The sequence below is a fragment of the Gouania willdenowi genome, chromosome 6 (genome assembly GCF_900634775.1).
Source record: "Gouania willdenowi chromosome 6, fGouWil2.1, whole genome shotgun sequence".
Lineage (NCBI taxonomy): Eukaryota > Metazoa > Chordata > Actinopteri > Blenniiformes > Gobiesocidae > Gouania > Gouania willdenowi.
The window spans coordinates 14,255,133-14,272,509 of record NC_041049.1 but is presented as its reverse complement, the minus strand read 5'-3'; the positions used below and the strand labels follow the sequence as shown (position 1 = coordinate 14,272,509).

General features: G+C 37.2%; 2 protein-coding genes across 3 annotated transcripts in view; one reads left to right on the top strand and one right to left on the bottom strand.

Annotated features, from left to right (window-relative positions):
- Window positions 1-696: 696 nt before the first annotated feature.
- The window catches only part of ccdc146 (coiled-coil domain containing 146), a 63,508-nt gene continuing 46,827 nt past the window's right edge, over window positions 697-17,377 (top strand). For both annotated transcript variants that reach the window (XM_028450784.1, XM_028450783.1), the window contains exons 1-2: window positions 697-830; window positions 2,641-2,837. In XM_028450784.1, the coding sequence (XP_028306585.1) occupies window position 830; window positions 2,641-2,837 (198 nt within the window). In that variant the 5' untranslated portion in view covers window positions 697-829. The remainder of the gene's footprint in view (window positions 831-2,640; window positions 2,838-17,377) is intronic.
- On the bottom strand, window positions 4,390-16,678 carry fgl2a (fibrinogen-like 2a). The gene is made up of 5 exons (XM_028450785.1): window positions 15,887-16,678; window positions 14,983-15,187; window positions 10,093-10,312; window positions 6,432-6,602; window positions 4,390-6,348 (listed from the first exon to the last, which is right to left on the bottom strand). The coding sequence occupies exons 1-5, from the start codon at window positions 16,484-16,486 to the stop codon at window positions 6,033-6,035; spliced, it is 1,512 nt and encodes a 503-aa protein (XP_028306586.1). The 5' UTR covers window positions 16,487-16,678; the 3' UTR covers window positions 4,390-6,032.

Here is a 17,377-nt window from a genome sequence, read left to right as displayed (position 1 = left end):
ATAAGAGTTTGCTCCAAAACTTAGTAGTCATTAACATGAAGATATTTGTCCATCAGGAACATTCAAGGTCAAACTTTGTCTTTTATGATTGATTGATGATCTATACAAATACACATTCCAGAGGAGGTTCATTTTATATATATATATATATATATATATATATATATATATATATATATATATATATATTTCATGCAAACCTACATGAGCATGCTGCATTATTGTTAAGATGCCACAACCCTGACCCTGCAGCTGTTCATATAGAGTCAGCTCTTATATTTTATGGTGCATTGTGGGAAAGCAGCTACCAGGGGAAATAACTATATTGCATCATCATCATCATCATCATCATCCCCATCTCACCTTGGATCCAGGTCAGTTCAGCTCTCTTTCATTCCTGTGCTGAGTTAGCAGAGCACTTTATGCTGCTGAAGTACAGACGTTTCTCTGCCATCTTCTGGATAATAAATTACACTACAACTTTGATTTCACTTCTTCTTCTTCTTCTTTTTTTTTTTTTTTTAATTCTTACTGAAAATGTATGTTGGTTCCATACAACAAAACATAAAAGAAAAGAGAAAAGAAATTGTAACAATAATAAAAAAAAATAAAAAAATAAAAAAAGTGGGAAATGTTTTGTACTATACTACGTGAAGAAGCAGGCACGTAGGACGTCGTTGCCTTGGTAACCGGAGCACGCTTTTGACAGACAGAGGAATCTGTGCTTCTGTTTCTCTTTAACTGTTTTTAGAAAGATTCAACACAAGCAATTCATTCAACAACAAGATTTAAGTTTTACAGAAGAGTGTGGAGACCTCGCACAAGTGAAAGTAAGACATTTACCGTCGTTTCTTTTGTTGTACCAAACAGGTTAAACACACTTTTTGAAACTAGCCTAATTAGTCTTAAAATGGCAGCAGCTGTGTGTGAGTGTAAAGGCCTACATAGCTAGGTAGCTAAAAACAGCAATTATTTCAGAAAATAGTTCAATTTGATTTATTATAATGTTTTACCAAGTGTTTAGCAGTATTTGTTGGTGGAATTGTGGTCAGCAATCTTCTTCTTCTTCTTCTTCTTCTTGTATGTAGATTTTTTCCAAGGGTTTAGAATTGAAATAAAATAACCCACTTCTTTGTGCAGTGGCATAGTCACTGTCGTCCTGAAAATGTTTTATCTGTTTAAAAATCGTGGTGGGTATTATGAAATAAAGTATGTTTAAAGCTTAAATAAAATGAGGAAATCAGTTTGGCACGTACAAATTAAAAAAGAGTAACGTGACAGTTTCTTGAGCCCCCTCACTTAAGATCTTTTACTTATTGACACATACGTTCATCTATTTTATACTGTTTGGCTTATTATTTTATACACTAGCTTTACTCACTGCAATTTTATTAACCTCAACTCCATTTTTTGAAAAATGCGTGTTATTTGGCATTAAATGATTAGTATTTGAAGTTTGACCATGGGGTCAATTTGAATTTAAAAAACAATAGTTGAGTATTTTTTTTGCTTCATATTTCACGACTTTACAAAAGGTCATATCATCATCACAACCAATAGAGTTCATACTCTTGTAATGTTGTCAGTAAATTTGAGAAGATTTGAATGAAAACTGTTCAAAATAAATGAATTCTCATGTAAACGTTTGGCCTGATGATAGAGAACAGGTCAAGGTTTCATTATCAAAAGGTTGTTAATGTATTCAACCAATAAACAAAGTGCCTGACACAAAAACTTGGTCAACAATTTTCTGAAAATGATTTTCTTGAGGCAAATCAGAATCAATAAAAATGCTGTTTCCCTGGGGTCAGATTGACCCCAAGGGTAAAATGTGTTAGTGCCTAGGTTCCCAAAGTTGGGGTACATAGGGGGTGCATGAATAAAAACAAAAAAATTGAAAGTAGTTTATGAATCGACCAGCAGTCAGGAGCATCCATGCATTGCCACAAATTACACAATAACCAATGTAAGACTACCCATGGTTACAGAATATTTTTTTTTTTTTTGTTAATTATTCTTTTATATTATTCCTCAACAGAACAGGTAGAATTCAGAGACAAATTTCTCTGCAGGGCTACATTACATGTGACTTTACATCAGAGGTTCCTAGAGGTGACTTTATTTTTCTTTCTCGAGTTAGCTTTTGATAATTTTTGTTGTTGCCAGGATTATATTATATATTATTAAACTGCATTTAAATTTGAGAAAGTGAACGTATAGAATACAGTTGTTTAAGATTTTTGTGCGCGCGTGTGTGTGTGTGTTGTTGTAATTTGAAAAAGAATAATACTTAAAACATTTACAAAAATAAATTTTTAGTCAGTATTTTTTTTAATTATTATTATGAATTATTAGACATTTCAGGGGACCCCATTTCATTTGAAGGTGACCACACATGGGGTCATTACCATGGTTGAAAAATGCATTGCATTATTATGTTTTTAAGTGTGCTGGGGTAGTGGGTTCATGTCTGAAGGGAACCACTGTGTTAGTAGTATTTGAGGATAATAGGAGGGTTCAGTTTAAAATTGAATATACATGTATTTCTGCCATTTCCACACATTATTGTTCTGTTGAGCTGAATGATCTGATTCAAAGCAGGCTTAGATCTATTCATCAACAGTGCTTTCTCCACTTTAGTGAATCCATCTGGAAATCAGCGGGATATTCAGCCTCCCAGTGGAGAGGATGTTGAGGTAGAGGAACAAGAGGAAGAAACGTTATGGATGGAGGGCTTCCCTCTAACAGCACTTCCACCGGATCTTTTGTTCCCAGAGACAAAACCATGCACGGATGCTGATGTGGCCTCTTGTTCTGCTTTTCAGTGCTTAGAGGAGGTAAGATTTATTAACATTTTATATGTTTGTGAATGATAAAGCAGTTGAAAAATGGTGGCATCGATATCAATTGCTTGAAAGTAGGGATGTAAAGATTAATCAAGAGGCAGTTAAAAATCGATTCAAAGGTGTCACGGTTCACATCGATACTTTGATAAATTGAATTGCAGTATTTAAAAAAATAATATATATATATATATATATTTTTTTTTTTCTTTCTTTCTTTTTTTTAACATCAAATGGCACTATCTTTTTAGAATTTCAAATTGAGGACACACCACCGTGTTTGGTGAGAAAGAAAGAACATGTGAAATCCAAGGTAAGAGGAGCACAGAGAGGAAAGGGAGAAACAAGAGAGAGAGAATGAAAGCAATAGTTTAATTATTTATATTATGTCTTTGATATGGGATTTATTTTAAAGTCCATTTGTTAAAGGTACATCTGCAACTCTTATAAAAGTGACTTTTTGTCATATTTGCTAAAGCAGTCGATATGTAAGGACAGCTTTACATGAAATGAGTAGTTTGTGTGAAAAAAACAGACTCATTGAGTCCCCCCTGCTGCTCCTGCAGCCTTTAGCGGATTGCCAGAATGCACCACGACCGAGCAAAAAGAACCAATCAGAGCCAGGATTGTGTTTGACAGGCTGTCTGACAGCTGCTGCTCAGAGGCCCCGTCTTTTTTACAATGTGTGGTCTGGAGGAGTAGAAGATGGAATTGGTGACTTTTCTGCTTGAAATGTAATTACTGCTGCTTGATTTTTATTATGTTTGATTTGTAATTGTTACACTAGAACTCTGTAGGGCATGTGTTGTTTGTGTGTGCGCACCAGCTTCCGTGTGGGCTACTGTAAGTGACACTGTGCACATAGAGAGAGAGAAGCGCTGCAGTAACATGCTTTTAACAGAGCATGTTATATTACTGGGCTGTTGCTGTCGGACTAACGTTAGCTTGTTAGCTCCTCTGAGGGAGGGACTTTGGAAAGTTTGGAGGCAAGGCAAGAGAGCAGCGGGGAGGGAGGGGGAGAGGGGAACCTGAGAGTTGCGGACTGCACCTTTAAGCACAAAATACATTTTCAGTTGCACTTTTAAAAAGAAAAGGAACTATTATGCAGTTTTGCAAAGTTTACTGTAGAGCCAGAATTTAAATGAATAGGCTTTTTCTTCATTTGTATTGTTTCTTTATTTATTTCATTCAGGATGTATTTTTAATTAAATAGCATTGTTTTGCATAGTTTATCAAAGGATTCTTTTGACAATGAAAGATAAAAGAAAATAGTACAGTTTTTTTTTTTTTTTTCGAAGAAGAAAAAAAATATTTTTTCAGTCATAATTTATCTACAGTCTCATTTTGTAAAATAAATCGTGAGAGAATCGTATTGTGAACCCAACATCGTGAATCGAATCGTATGGGGAGTTGAGTGAATCGTTACATCCCTACTTGAAAGGAAAAAAAAACAAGGGTGAGAAGTGTGGATGATTGACATCAAACCTGCTGACAAGAAAATCTTTAAAACAGTCAAACTCTTCAAATGACTTTCAGACCATATATCTACTATAAAATATTTTCTTTAATAACAATATGATTTCTTGGTGCTTGACATAATCCAATGAATGACCACAAAGTCTTGTAACAACTTGTTCATCTCGGACAAAAAAAACCAAAAAAAAAACAGACAGACATTAAAATGATGCCCCTGCAGCTATACTGTGAAGTAAAAGTAATTAGTCATTGATTTCTTTTATTCTTCCAACATCTCAATAATCAATAGTGACATCGGTACCTTGCATTTTGCTGCCACAAGCATCACAAACCCCCAGTAAGACAAATAGGTCATGCTTTAACTTTAACTGTACAGAAAATGATGCTTTTTTAAAAACTTGCAGGCAACAGAAGGATTTCAAATCAACAACGATAGCAAGCTATACCAAGCCTTGGTAGCTAACTTAGCTTTATTTATTTCTTAATGTAGAAATAAATTGCACAACATGTGATGTGAGATTTGAAATCAAAAGAAAGGTGGTTCACCTACCAGTAATAGTCACTATGAATGGTCACAACAATGCACAGTGTTTAATACTGTTCAAATATTCAAAGATCTTGTGCTGCAGCATAGAAAAAGCAATTACACCCCCCCACCCACCTCCAACAAAAGGTAAAAAATAAATACAGTATACATCCTTACAGTGACTTCAGACTTCACTCCCCATTATATGCTGCCCATTCAGTGACTGGAAAAATGGATGACACGTTGCTATACAGTTTTCTAACATTAGATAGCAGTATTGTACAAGTGGGGAACATGTTTTTCCCATTGAAAACTCAACTGTAGTCGTTTTATTGTAACTCAGTGTGAGCAGCACTGTCCTGCTTTGTGGCTGCTGTCAGGAAGAATTTACTAAAGCATCAATAGTGTAGCGTGCACATGAAGAATCGCTGGGAAATTTATCACGGCCTGCATATTTCTAAAGGGGTGTTTTATGCTGTGTCTGATAATCGTGCATTTAGCAACTGTCCCAGTATAATTAGATTAACGGCACAGAAGCTTTTACTTGTGTACGGCATTCAAAGGGTGATGTACTGTGTATCTTATTTGGTTTCTGTTGGGTTTTTTTTGTGTATATAACAATAATGTCTGTATCATCAGCTCTCCTATAGACCTTACTTGAGTGGCTGTCATTAATTATGAAATCATTGACAGCAGAGGAAGTAATAGCTCATTAATTTTTACTGTCAGTATGTGCTGTGCTGGGTCTCTGCAGTACGCAGCAGGAGAAATACTGAGGAAATGTCAAAGACTGGTGAAAAACCTCTCATGTTTACACACGGTATATTATTATTATTATTGCCCCTGTTGCAAGCTGGCCTTGACATTCAAAGCATTTTTTTTTCTTTTTTTATTATTATTAATATATTACATCATCTGTCTGGTTATGGCTGCTTCTTCAGTTTCATAATTTAATCCAACATTCCAAAGGCCACAGTCACTACTGTAAAACAGTATTTGCACACTTGTTTTTTTTCTTTTAGGTTACGCATTTTTATTTATATTTCTGTATAAACATATTCCATCAACCTGTGTGCAATTGTTTAACTTAAGTAAATAAGTGTTTATCAACTACATCTTTAGTTATTTTTGCGCTTGTTTGAATTTGTTATTCAATTTGTGTGCCTGATTTGTTTGTAATTTCATTTTTAAGGAACATAGTTCTTGGGCCGTATCATCATCTTCACCGTTTTAAAGGCCTGCCTGTAGTTGGTGGGGTAATATTCGTTTGACATGTTGTGCCACGTTCCCCAGAAGATTCCGTTCCTCACTCCCTTGTACCTCTTGTGATAGTACTTGCCGTTGAGATTGGCAGACATGCAGGCATCAAACCACCAGCCCGAGCTGTAGTAGGCGCCGCAGTTTCCCGACGGGTACAGGTCGTTGTCACGATCAGGCGTGGAGAAGAACTTCTGGTCATGGTTGAAGTGCTTGTTGAAGCTTATTGCGTTCCCAGCAGTCCCACTGGGGATTAGAGAATCACATGTATTGGCAGATTTCCAGCAAATAGATTTATATTGACGGGAGCATAAAAACCAATGAGGTACCTGTATCCACTGATGGACAGACGATAGCGTAGGAACTCATTAGACACGTAGAACTGGTCATACTTGGCGTATTCTCGAACTCCTTCAAAGTCCTCCAGCTCAATGCGCAGAATCATATCTTTGGCCTTTGTCAGCAAATGGATCTGATCGTTGCCCAACCAGAACTCACCTCTGTAGGACAGGGGAAGGAAAGGAGAAAAATCAAATTCACTCATTTATACGTGAGTACTCTATGTTTTCATAATATACAATTGTTAAGCCATGTAGGAAGTAAGGCTGGGTGATATTGACCAAAACTCATATCTCAATGTTTTTTTCTTAAAGTGTTGATATAAGAAATAAATCTCGTTTTTTTAAACTTAATGAAGTGTTTCCAGAAAGACAATTCTGGGTAAAATTTGCTGATGACAAATGCCACACAGGCACATTTATTAACAAACAGCTGCACAATATGTTTCACTTTTAATAAGCGACAGCACCTGTGAGTGAGTTCTGTAGTGTGGCTTGTTTAGGGGAAGGTCTGGGTTAGGACGCACTCAGAAATCCATCAAACTGTGCTTTTCATGTTGTTCTAAGAAGTACGAAAGCAACAACTCCTAAAGACGAGTATTTCAATACAAAATGACTTATAAAAATATATATATATATACACACACACATTGTAAAGAACGTCACTGTTTGACTGTACTCAATGAAAAAAAATGTAATACATGATGTGATTTCTACTGTGTGGTTGTATAAATAAAAACAAGTAAAACTAGAAAAGCACTAGAGAACGCAGCCATCCACCAAATTATTTATTAAACCACAGTGCACTATTTTATTTAAATGCTGCCACATTTATTCTTTCTAAGATTTGACACAAATGTGTAAAGAGTACAGCACAAGTACCGTGCGGGACATACACATAATGCACTTCCCTACCACTACTACATTACCCATAAGCCACCCGTGCTTAAAGGAGCAGGCTCAGGCACAGCTCACATCCACCCATGGAAATATTTTTGGTAACCCAGAACATCACCAACATTTAATGACCGGTTCCTTGTCCCATCATCAACATTTCCGAAAAATGTTTTATCCAAATTCGTTGCTATCAGACAGACAGGCGCAGGCTAAAACATAACCGTCTGCTCTGTGCTTCGCACTTGGCGGAGTAAGAATAAAGATATATCGCGATATAATTGATATTGTCATTTTCTGTATCGCCAACATAGATAACTCGATATATCTTGAATCACGATATATTGCCCAGCTCTAGTGCGAAGATCATAAATGAATGAGTGGATGTTTTTCTACTGGTGGGCAGTAATGCCAAATATATATGTTTTAAAGGCACAATGGATACTCGATGTAGACTAAGAAGCTGGAATTTTCATAACAGGGACACTCTTTGAAAATAAACACAACTGTTCTTTCTTTCATCTCTCAATACTTAACTAGGACAGTGCCCGTTGAAGGTATGTATTCATATTGACATTAACAGGAGTTCCACAGTGTGGATGGGAAAATGATGGGATATACAGTATATATCTTAATATTTTCTTTTGGTTGCCAGAACATCACCAAAATGTAATCAGCTGTTCCTTGACCCATTATCAACATTTCCTGAAAATGTTATCAAAATCCGTTCATAATTTATCGTGTACAGACAGCATCGCTCTGCATTAGCTTAGCATTAGCATAGAATAGAACACTGTTGATGACATCATCAGTTAGAACATTCTGATTGGAACTCTGATGACGTCACTACTGATGACATCATCAGTGTTCTAAAACAATGTTTGACAGGAGTTCCACAGTGTGGAAGGTCATTTCAAATTGGTTTTGGAATGACCAAATTACTCCAAAATAACGGATGCACACACTCATTATTTGGTATTTGGAAGCCGGTGACAAAGTTTCAGGTCGATCAAACACTGGGTCGGGGAGACTTGCGCTCCACATGCACACAGACGTTCCTTGCTTTTATAGATAGATTTAATGCTCCCCCCCTCCCCAAAGATCTCAAATAAAGAAAAAAGGTTGACAAATTAAATGCACAAAATAAATCCAAACAAACTAAAAATGAAAGAAAAATACACGACTACAGAAAGATACAAAACAATAACAAAAATACACAAAATGATTCCAAACACAGACAAATGTAAATTAGTAATATTAATAATGCATTGGATTTTATATAGTGCCTTTCATAGACAAAACACTTTACATTGCATTATTCATTCACTCCACAGACAGTGGTGACTGAAGCAAGGCTGCCATAGTGCGCCATCGTGGCCCCTCCGACCACCACCAACATTCCCACACACACCACATTCATAATTGGAACAAATACACACAGAATAACTCCAATAATGCACAAACTGGTAACAATAACACACAAAAGGAATCCAAAAACATGCATGAAGACAAAAAACATTCAAATGATTTCAAAAACTCACAAAACGACAAAAGAAAAATTTAAATAACTCCCAAAACGCACATAATAGCTACAAAAACGCACACGATAATTTCAATAACACACAATACTACAATAGAAATACATCAAACGACTCCAACAACCATATAGAAAAATAAGCCCCTAAAATGACCTCAAAAACACAAATCCCTTTAGTCCCCACTGTGAAACCAGTTGTCCATCTCTGCAGTAGATATTTATATTATTCTAAATTCTCGTTTCATCCAATGGCAACCCTAGCAGATGTCATTTCTAGTCATGGGTTGATGTCAGGGGAAAAAGAACTGTTAAAGTCCAGTCAGTGTTTTGCAGGTGTGAGAGAGTGGGAGGCAGATTGCTGTATGCAGTGTGGTGAGTTTTTTTTTTTTTTTTTTTTGGAGGCTTCAATCCCTGTAGATATTAATGTTGTGTGAATAGAATAAAAAGAAGCAGGTCTCCATGTTTGTGCTGCAGTGCAGCAGGAGAAAACACGCAAATTAGATTTAACCAGAATTTTTGAAGGAAGGAAAAGGCTTTGCCAGGTGTCAATAAATGTGAAAAATATGGGAGTATTTTAGTATCAAGGTAAGTAAAAACTGAGGCGGCGAAATGCTAAACGCAACAACTGCAACACTTCACAAAGCATAGCATTAAGGTCGGTCAAAATACAGTGGGTTTTATCACATGACGTGCCTGTATCCTCGGGACAAAGCTTGAATATTTGGAGGCTCTCAGATTAATCGTGGTTTATTGATATAAATGCACTTTTTGTAGTGTTCCTATTTTATTTTGACTGTTTGCATGTGGTGTCCTGCAATGGGTTACCCCAGTTTTTGGAACCTTGGGGTCGGGACCCCATGTGGGGTCGCCTGAAATTTCTAGTGATTGATAAAAAAAATAAATAAATAAAATGACTGATTAGAAATACTGAAAAAAAAAATTATTATTTTTCAAATTAAAACAACATACAATCTTAAACAACTGTATTCTATACTTTCACTTTGTCAAATATAAATCTAGTTATTAATAATAAACAATGTGATAGTGTTTAATGAGTGTTTAAAGAAAACTAATAATAATTTGTGTCTCTCAACAATAACTTTGGTTGGATTTTACAGCATATCTCAGTTCTGTTACCAGTTTTATGTTTTCCATTCTTCGCCAATGATTGAGCTTTATTGCTAGCTGGGTAAATAGATCCTGAGAATCCCGTAATGTTACCTTAGGTTCCCAAAGCCCTTCTTGTATTCAGCCCAGGTGCGATTGAAGCTGATGGAGCCATTGAGTCGTTGCTGTATCACTGTCCAGCCGCCACCGTAGGAGTCCATGTCGCAGAAAACCTCAAACGTCCCATTACGAGGGTCAGGGGTGACTTGATAAATGTCGTTCTTCTTGACCTCCAGCACATTGTAGTCTGAACAATCCCGAGGAGCTATGATAACTGTTGGGTGACAACAGAAAAGAAAAAAAACCTTGTTTATTATAACTTAATCATATCTATAATTTACATCTGTTGTGGATTTTGTCCACAGCCAAAAATAGAAAGCAGTGGAAAGACTCAATAAGAGTAACACGAGGAACATTAATCTCATAGACACAAATCCCATTTGATTTCCTGTGAATTTTAACAGCTAAGTCATTTATCTTGACAAATACTGTTATTAATGCTAATTTTATTCTGCTCCACACTCTCTCTCTGGTTCAGTAAAAATGTTTGAGAATCAAAGTACTCTAGCATGAAAACATATATAAAAAAAACCAGGCTGCAGTAAGAGGATAAAAGTCACCAACCGTCCCAGGTGCTGCAACACAGGCATTTAACCCAATCCCAGTGATTTCCTCAGTCTTTTTTAGGTTTTGCGCTGTGCTCTGTTCTGTATCTTTTGTGCCTCGCTGTACGCCAGGGACTCAGCCTGAATAATATGAACTGAATAATAACTGAAAACTAAAATTTTGTTTAAAGGTAGAAATATATTTTTTTAATTTATGTTTGAGTTGGTGACATCGTCTTAGCTGTGCACTTGTGGACCTATTTAAACTATTTTAACCAGTTAATTAATTCATCAAATTAAAGCAGGTGGCTTAAAGTAAAAGGGATTATTGACTTGAGTGATTTTTAATTACATTGCTGTGGCACATTAGTGTACCATAAGACATCATTAGGCTCGTGTTGTAAAACTGTGAAATTTTATTCTGTTGCTTCCATTTTTTTTTAATTATTATTAGTCTGTCATTAGTGTATGGTATTACCAAGCAATTTGCTGTGTGCACAATAATACTGCAATGTGGTGCACCTGGGACTAGGTGTGCTGTGACATATATATTGGAAAACAATGGTTCAAATTTGTCGTTCACACCACATGACAGATTGTATCTGGGTTTAGGAGTTTGGTTTTCCCATTGCTTTTAACTAAAACAGAAATATTTGCTACCCCTCTGTTCCTAATTCAATTGTTGATATATTTAGTTATTTATATTCTATTTTCCCGTTCGGGATCACAGAAGTTGCAAAAGGCTATCCCAGCCAATTCAAAGATAAAGTATCCCTGGTATGAACTGCTATGCTTTTTGTATCCATCCTTACGCAATAGATTCAACTTGAAACTAGTAGAAAATGGTGCATAGGACAACACCACCATCCTCCAACTAAAACATAAAAGCAGTCTTTTTGCTCGCTTAGACGCGACCCATAAATGATATTGTCTTGCTGCATTACACAGAGCAGTACTTTAGGTGCAAAGTAGCTGCAGATGGTAAATGCCACCCATATGGAACGCAGCCTGGATGCTGAGCTTAGATTAAATGTACACTTGTCACATTTACAGCTTCAACGCTATTTGGCTTACAAAGTATTGGCCTGTAAATGCTTCTTAGTTATCTTCTCCCTTCCACTGTCGAACTCCAGTCTCTCCATTTAACATTACCCTCCCCACATGCTCCCATTACTCTTACCAAGCAGCAAGTGTCCTTCGACACTCAACAGCCAGCTACATCGCTGGCATCATGTCTCCCCAAATACCACATCAGTCACTTATGGATACTTAAAAAACTTTTATCCGATTGGCTCACATTGGACTGTTGTGTTGATAGAGCTGGGATGGGATTGCTGGGTGGCAAGTGGGGATTTATTTTAGCATATCAGTATACTGTATAGATAATTGGGTTCGTCCATTGGTTTCAGACTCATTTTTGTTCAGGGGCCAAATAAAGAGTGGTTTGATCCCAAGTGTGGAATGCGTGGGAAAAGAATTTCAACATTAATCTGCTCTAGTTTGCACTTCCATGTATAAGTGATTTGAAAGGCACCAAGAATATTCAGACAAAATAACAGTTATCAGTCCCTGCAGGATCTTTCCTTTAATTTTTGTTGATTTTTGAGTCCTATCTTTATTTAATTTAGAAAAATGTGGAATATTTGAGAAACATTTTGAGGATTTTTGAGATTGAAAATGACTCCCTTCATGTGATATAAGCATAGGAAAACTGTCATCCCTGGCAAATATTGTGGAGTCTCATTGATTTTGTGAATTTGTAGGGGCTGAACTAACAAAGATTCAGGTTTTGTGTTTTTTTTACTTTCTCCTGTGTTTCACAAATGGACTAAATTATTTTTTTGGTTGGGTAAAAAGGATTGAAATTGATGGGTTGTTGGGAGATTGTAATAGTTCACGTTAGGCATGTACTGTATACCGATAAATGTATTTAAGGTAATGAGTGGGTTTGAATGTTGGTTGGTGGCTGAGTGAATAGATATATGTGTGTAGAGGAGAGGGTGTGTGTGAAATAATAAAAGAATGAGTGCGTGGTTGGGTAAATAGATGGCTGACGTGAATAGGCAATCGGCTTGAAGCTTTTGGGTGTGTGGTTAAATTAATTGAATGGGTAGGTGGAAAAATAGATTGAATCACTGAGGGTGAAACAAAGCTTAAAAAAAAGTATTTATATTATACAATTCTTATTGAGGGTTATTTTAGAAGTGGATTTTTGTTATTATTGCCATATTTAATTTGAGTGTACTTTCATAGCTAGGATAAACATGTTTTGAGAACATACCACAATAACTACAACAGCGAACGCAGACTTCCTTGACCGATAAGTGGATTCAAAATGATGGAAACACATTCCTTGTTTAGCTTTGACCATAGAAGTAGATGAGGACCTATCAGAGCTGCATGCCTTGGCTTCTTGCAAGGGAGGAAACGCGTTGAAAGAGAGATAGTGGAATGTTGAATAACTTTACTTGAGGACAGTGGTTTTTCCTTGACTAATAAAAGCAATACACTCTTTCACTTCAGTTGTGTCATTTTATTTTTGTAGACAAGCATTTCAAGAACAAATGTCCGGTCTCTGTTCCCAAGTCAGTTAATGTAGCAGAACATAAATGTGAATGGTTGTTGTTAGCCTCAAGGCCTGAGTATTCGTCTTGCAGTCCTGGCAATACTGCGAGTGGTTGAGTAAAATACATACAGAACATTACAGTGGTAAAAGTCTCCACTTAATTTGATTATTTTGGTAACTGCCTTTTAGACATTTTCTCTTTCTCACTCTCAAACTTCATCTTGAATACGATCAACACTTTTATTCGAAACTATGTGATTATTTATTTTCGTGCTAGCAGATAACTTTACAGCCAATACAAGACTAAGTAGCTGCCATTTTAAAGGTTGTCTGCTCTAATGAAACAATTAACTTTGTATAGTAGCTACAACATCACTATTGTATACCTGTAATCACTCTTTTGATATCAACAGCCATTACTGAGTCTTCTTTTTTTTCTAATGACTTTTTTTTTTCTAATGACTTTTTGTTCCAGTCATTAGTTATTTTAACCAATGACTGTTGTTGCAGCTTCTCTAACTGGAGATAGATTAATTTACCAGTTCTTCAACTGCACAGACTAATTTCCTGCTTAAATTACCAAGAGTAGTTATCTTTATGAGATATAATGCCAACATGACTTTCGGAGAATATAACCTCTAGTTGAAGAAATGACAGCTGGAGGGCACAGAGATGGTGTTAAAGAGAGGGCGAGATGGTGCATGTGAGGACAGGAGAAAATGGAATATGGAATCGAGAGATGAGTAGAGGGGCACAAATGGTCAGAGGACAAGTCCATGAGTGGGTAAAGATGACGTGAGCTAAAGGAGAACTAGGCAGGTTTGAGAATAAGGTATTTTTAAGATTCTGTCTGCTTATCTAATTAGAAACAACCTTGCATCTGCTTCTTTACATAGAAGCTCAACTATAGCTTTATGTTTACACGACTCACACATTGAAAATTCCTTTTTTTAAAGTAAAGAATTAGTTTCTTTTTTGCTGCCGTATGAATAAGTATTATCATTAAAGTAAAGTGACTTGTTCCTCATGCCTGGGTAGTGGGAAGTTTGCATACTAATAAGATGTCTTTTTTGAGTGTTTCTCCTTTAAACCACTCTGTATTAGAGGTGATGTTATTCCCCTCTCGGGAGAATAACATATTTGTACTAATTTTTATAATTCAAACCATGAATTTTTAGCTATGTGGAAGCCTTAAGCATTGACATTCAAAATTAAAGCAATTTTTTCATGATGAAAATCCTTACTTGATTATATAATAATGTTCACTGTGGTATCTAACACGTCACAATAATTATCCATCTCAACCTTGAACATTACAGTTTGCATGTCCCACAAAAGGGCATTGCTTGGTGACGGTGACCACCCAGAGTCTATGGATTGAGTTTGAAGTGACTATAAATCACAATGTCTACTTTGGATAAATCTTCTGAACTTGTGCCAGAGAAGACAAGTCAGAATGGCCTAAAGTGTTGAACTTTCAGTGCTAAATTTGAGTGTCAAACCTGATCTGAGAAGAATTTTAGGGAGAAGAAAAGAATATTGAAAGAAAAATACTGGTCATGTTATGAGCTAGAGGTAAAACCCTTGGTATTAATAAAGTATACGATCTATCTATTGTCTATTTATTAAAGAGCAAAGAAAGTCCAGATTAGAAAACCGTCTCTCTTTACGACATCTTTTAAAAATGGGAGGATACGGAGGGCTTAGTGAAGTGAAAGCAAAGTATTGGGCTTGAAGGATGAGCTGATTTAGAAAAAGTAAATGTGAGCTTACACTGGGGTGAGTTCTGGGCTGCACATGGGGTGGTGCAAGATGAGCTGAGCTTGTTGACCACTCCAGTGATGTTTTCCACCCGTCTGTCCACCATAGCCTGCACGTTGTCCATGTTAAGTAGATTGAGTCCCTCCAGGCGACCATGCAAGGCCGAAATCTGGCTCCTGGCGTTGCGCAGGCTGGTTGACATCTTATTGAGCTTCACCTAGGAAAAGCCAGATCGACCGTGAAGGTAATTATTTGTGGCACAGAATACAAAGCAGGTGCTCAAGTCACCAGCCTTTATGACTGTTACACTGAATTTAATAGATTGTCTGTGCGTGTTATGGTTGGCTGTCTGCCATGTTGGCTTTGAGACTCAACAGACACCAAAGACTTGCCGCCATTTGGCCAGTGTCAATCGCTCACTTTCTTTTCTGTTTACAGTAGCTGGAATTTTCCCTAGTGAATCCGTGTCAGGTAGGACTTTTACATAAGAGTAGGAGATGGGAACATGCTTTTGTGCCAAATATGTGTGGCTTTGAGCCATAAGTTATGTTGTTCTTTTAGTTTTATTAGGATGTTTGGAGGTGGCTAGTACTAGTCTATGACATTTTGTGACTTTTTAGCAATCTTCTTCGTTTGATAATAAAAATGCAGTGCTTTGGCAGTACAACATTTGTTATATGAAATATTGACGCTTTTAATTTTTTACAATTTGTAAATTTTTCCAAACATTCTCAGCCCTGTTTAAATTTGGCTGAACAAATTGTGGAGGGCAAAAACATAAAACATTTTTTTTTTTAATTTTGGCACACATTTCTTTGTAATAAAGAATATAATTGAAGATTAAGCTAATGTCTTTTATTTCACACACATGATTTTTTTTTTTTTTTTGTGATCCGTCTACTGAGACTGACCTTACCTGCATTTCCTGCATTGTGCTTGGACTCGTAATTTTTCCAAATATCGAACTTTGTTCATGTTCGGTAACCTCCAGGGTAGATCCAGGGATCCTTCCATCTTCCCTCGACTCCTGACTGGTACCATACACCTCTTGCCCCCTCACATCCAATCTCCTCTCTTCCTGAGCTTTCACCTGTGCCTGTCCCTGGTCTGCTTGCTGATGTCCTAAAGGTCCACTCCCACGTGCACCACGGCACTCTTGGCACCCACTTTTCAGCTTGTTCACCACCTCCCTCAGGTTCTGCAGCTCCTTCATTGTCTTTTCCAGCAGCCTGAACTGCTTGGGCAGCTGAATGGTGAGCGGAGGCAGAGTTACTTGATACAGACAGTCCTCTCCCCCTTCTTCTCCTCCCGACCCAGAGCTCCCACACTGACCCGAGGGTCTAAGTTTGATAGGACACGAAGATGGGACCCCAGAATCAGATCCCAAGTTGTTGGGTCCTCTACTGTCCCATCTTTGGTGAGAATATCCAGGGACGTCTGCTACCTGCCTGGTTTGCGGCAGAAAAGTGGCTGTGAGCAGGAGAGTGGCATAAATGTAAAAGATAGTTGTCCTCATTTTCCTCTGAAATATGTCAAAGAGATGAGTGAAAGTCCAAAACTACCCTTTAAGTGAAGTTGAGTACAGATCTGCCAAAAAAGGTATTCCTTCAGTTTTTCTCTCTCCAAAATTGTTTTGTGTGAGTACGAGTGCTGCCTGCACGAGTAAAAGAGCATAAGGAAACTGCTGCTGCCTCGGATGGCTGTGTCATTAATACCAGGACAAGTGAGGGAGGGAGGTTGCGATGGAGCAAGAGGCAGAGTGAGAGAGAGGCAGGGTGCTGAGTTAGAGAGAATGGGAGGGGCAGTGCTATTGCGTAATGCAACGCATCAAATCACTCATATTGTGCAAAACCCCACAGATGCAGGCAGATATTCTGCGGAGGGTGACGGGAAAGAGCAGGTTGGTCCTTTCCCATCACTTACTCTCCAGATTGCGCTCATTTCCCCATAAGAATGAGTCAGTGCACTGAAGTTACCAACACTCACGTCCTGACACGCTTTTTAAACATTTTCAGTTAAAACACTGAAATTGTTGGATCATCCACACAGATGTTTAATCTCCAAATTAAACTCCAGGGGCTGCAATTATTGGGAAAGCCTTGTTGTTGCCAGCGTAAAAATGTTTGTTTTAATCTATGCACATAAAAACTTTGCAGTCATTGCTTTGAATGGTCTGAATAAGGGCCGAAAATAAGATTTATTAGGCTAGATGTGTTGGAATGCTACGTATCAAATGGAATAATCAGTAACACTTTACTTGAACCAATGACATTTAATGACACCTTATTCATGCTAATGACAGCGTAATGCCAGCCGTATGTATAAAACTTCAGGTCAAGTGTTACAGAATAATCTAATGGCATAGGGTAGTAGTTTTTTTTTCAATTTCATTTTATTACATTTTGAA

What these genes read in the sequence shown, in the direction of transcription:
- fgl2a (XM_028450785.1), bottom strand. Translation starts at nt 16,486, where the DNA reads ATGAGGACAACTATCTTTTACATTTATGCCACTCTCCTGCTCACAGCC. An exon ending in GCACAATGCAGGAAATGCAG is followed by an intron (nt 15,188 to 15,886) that starts GTAAGGTCAGTC and finishes GGCTTTTCCTAG; the next exon opens with GTGAAGCTCAATAAGATGTC. An exon ending in CTGTCCATCAGTGGATACAG is followed by an intron (nt 6,349 to 6,431) that starts GTACCTCATTGG and finishes TCTAATCCCCAG; the next exon opens with TGGGACTGCTGGGAACGCAA.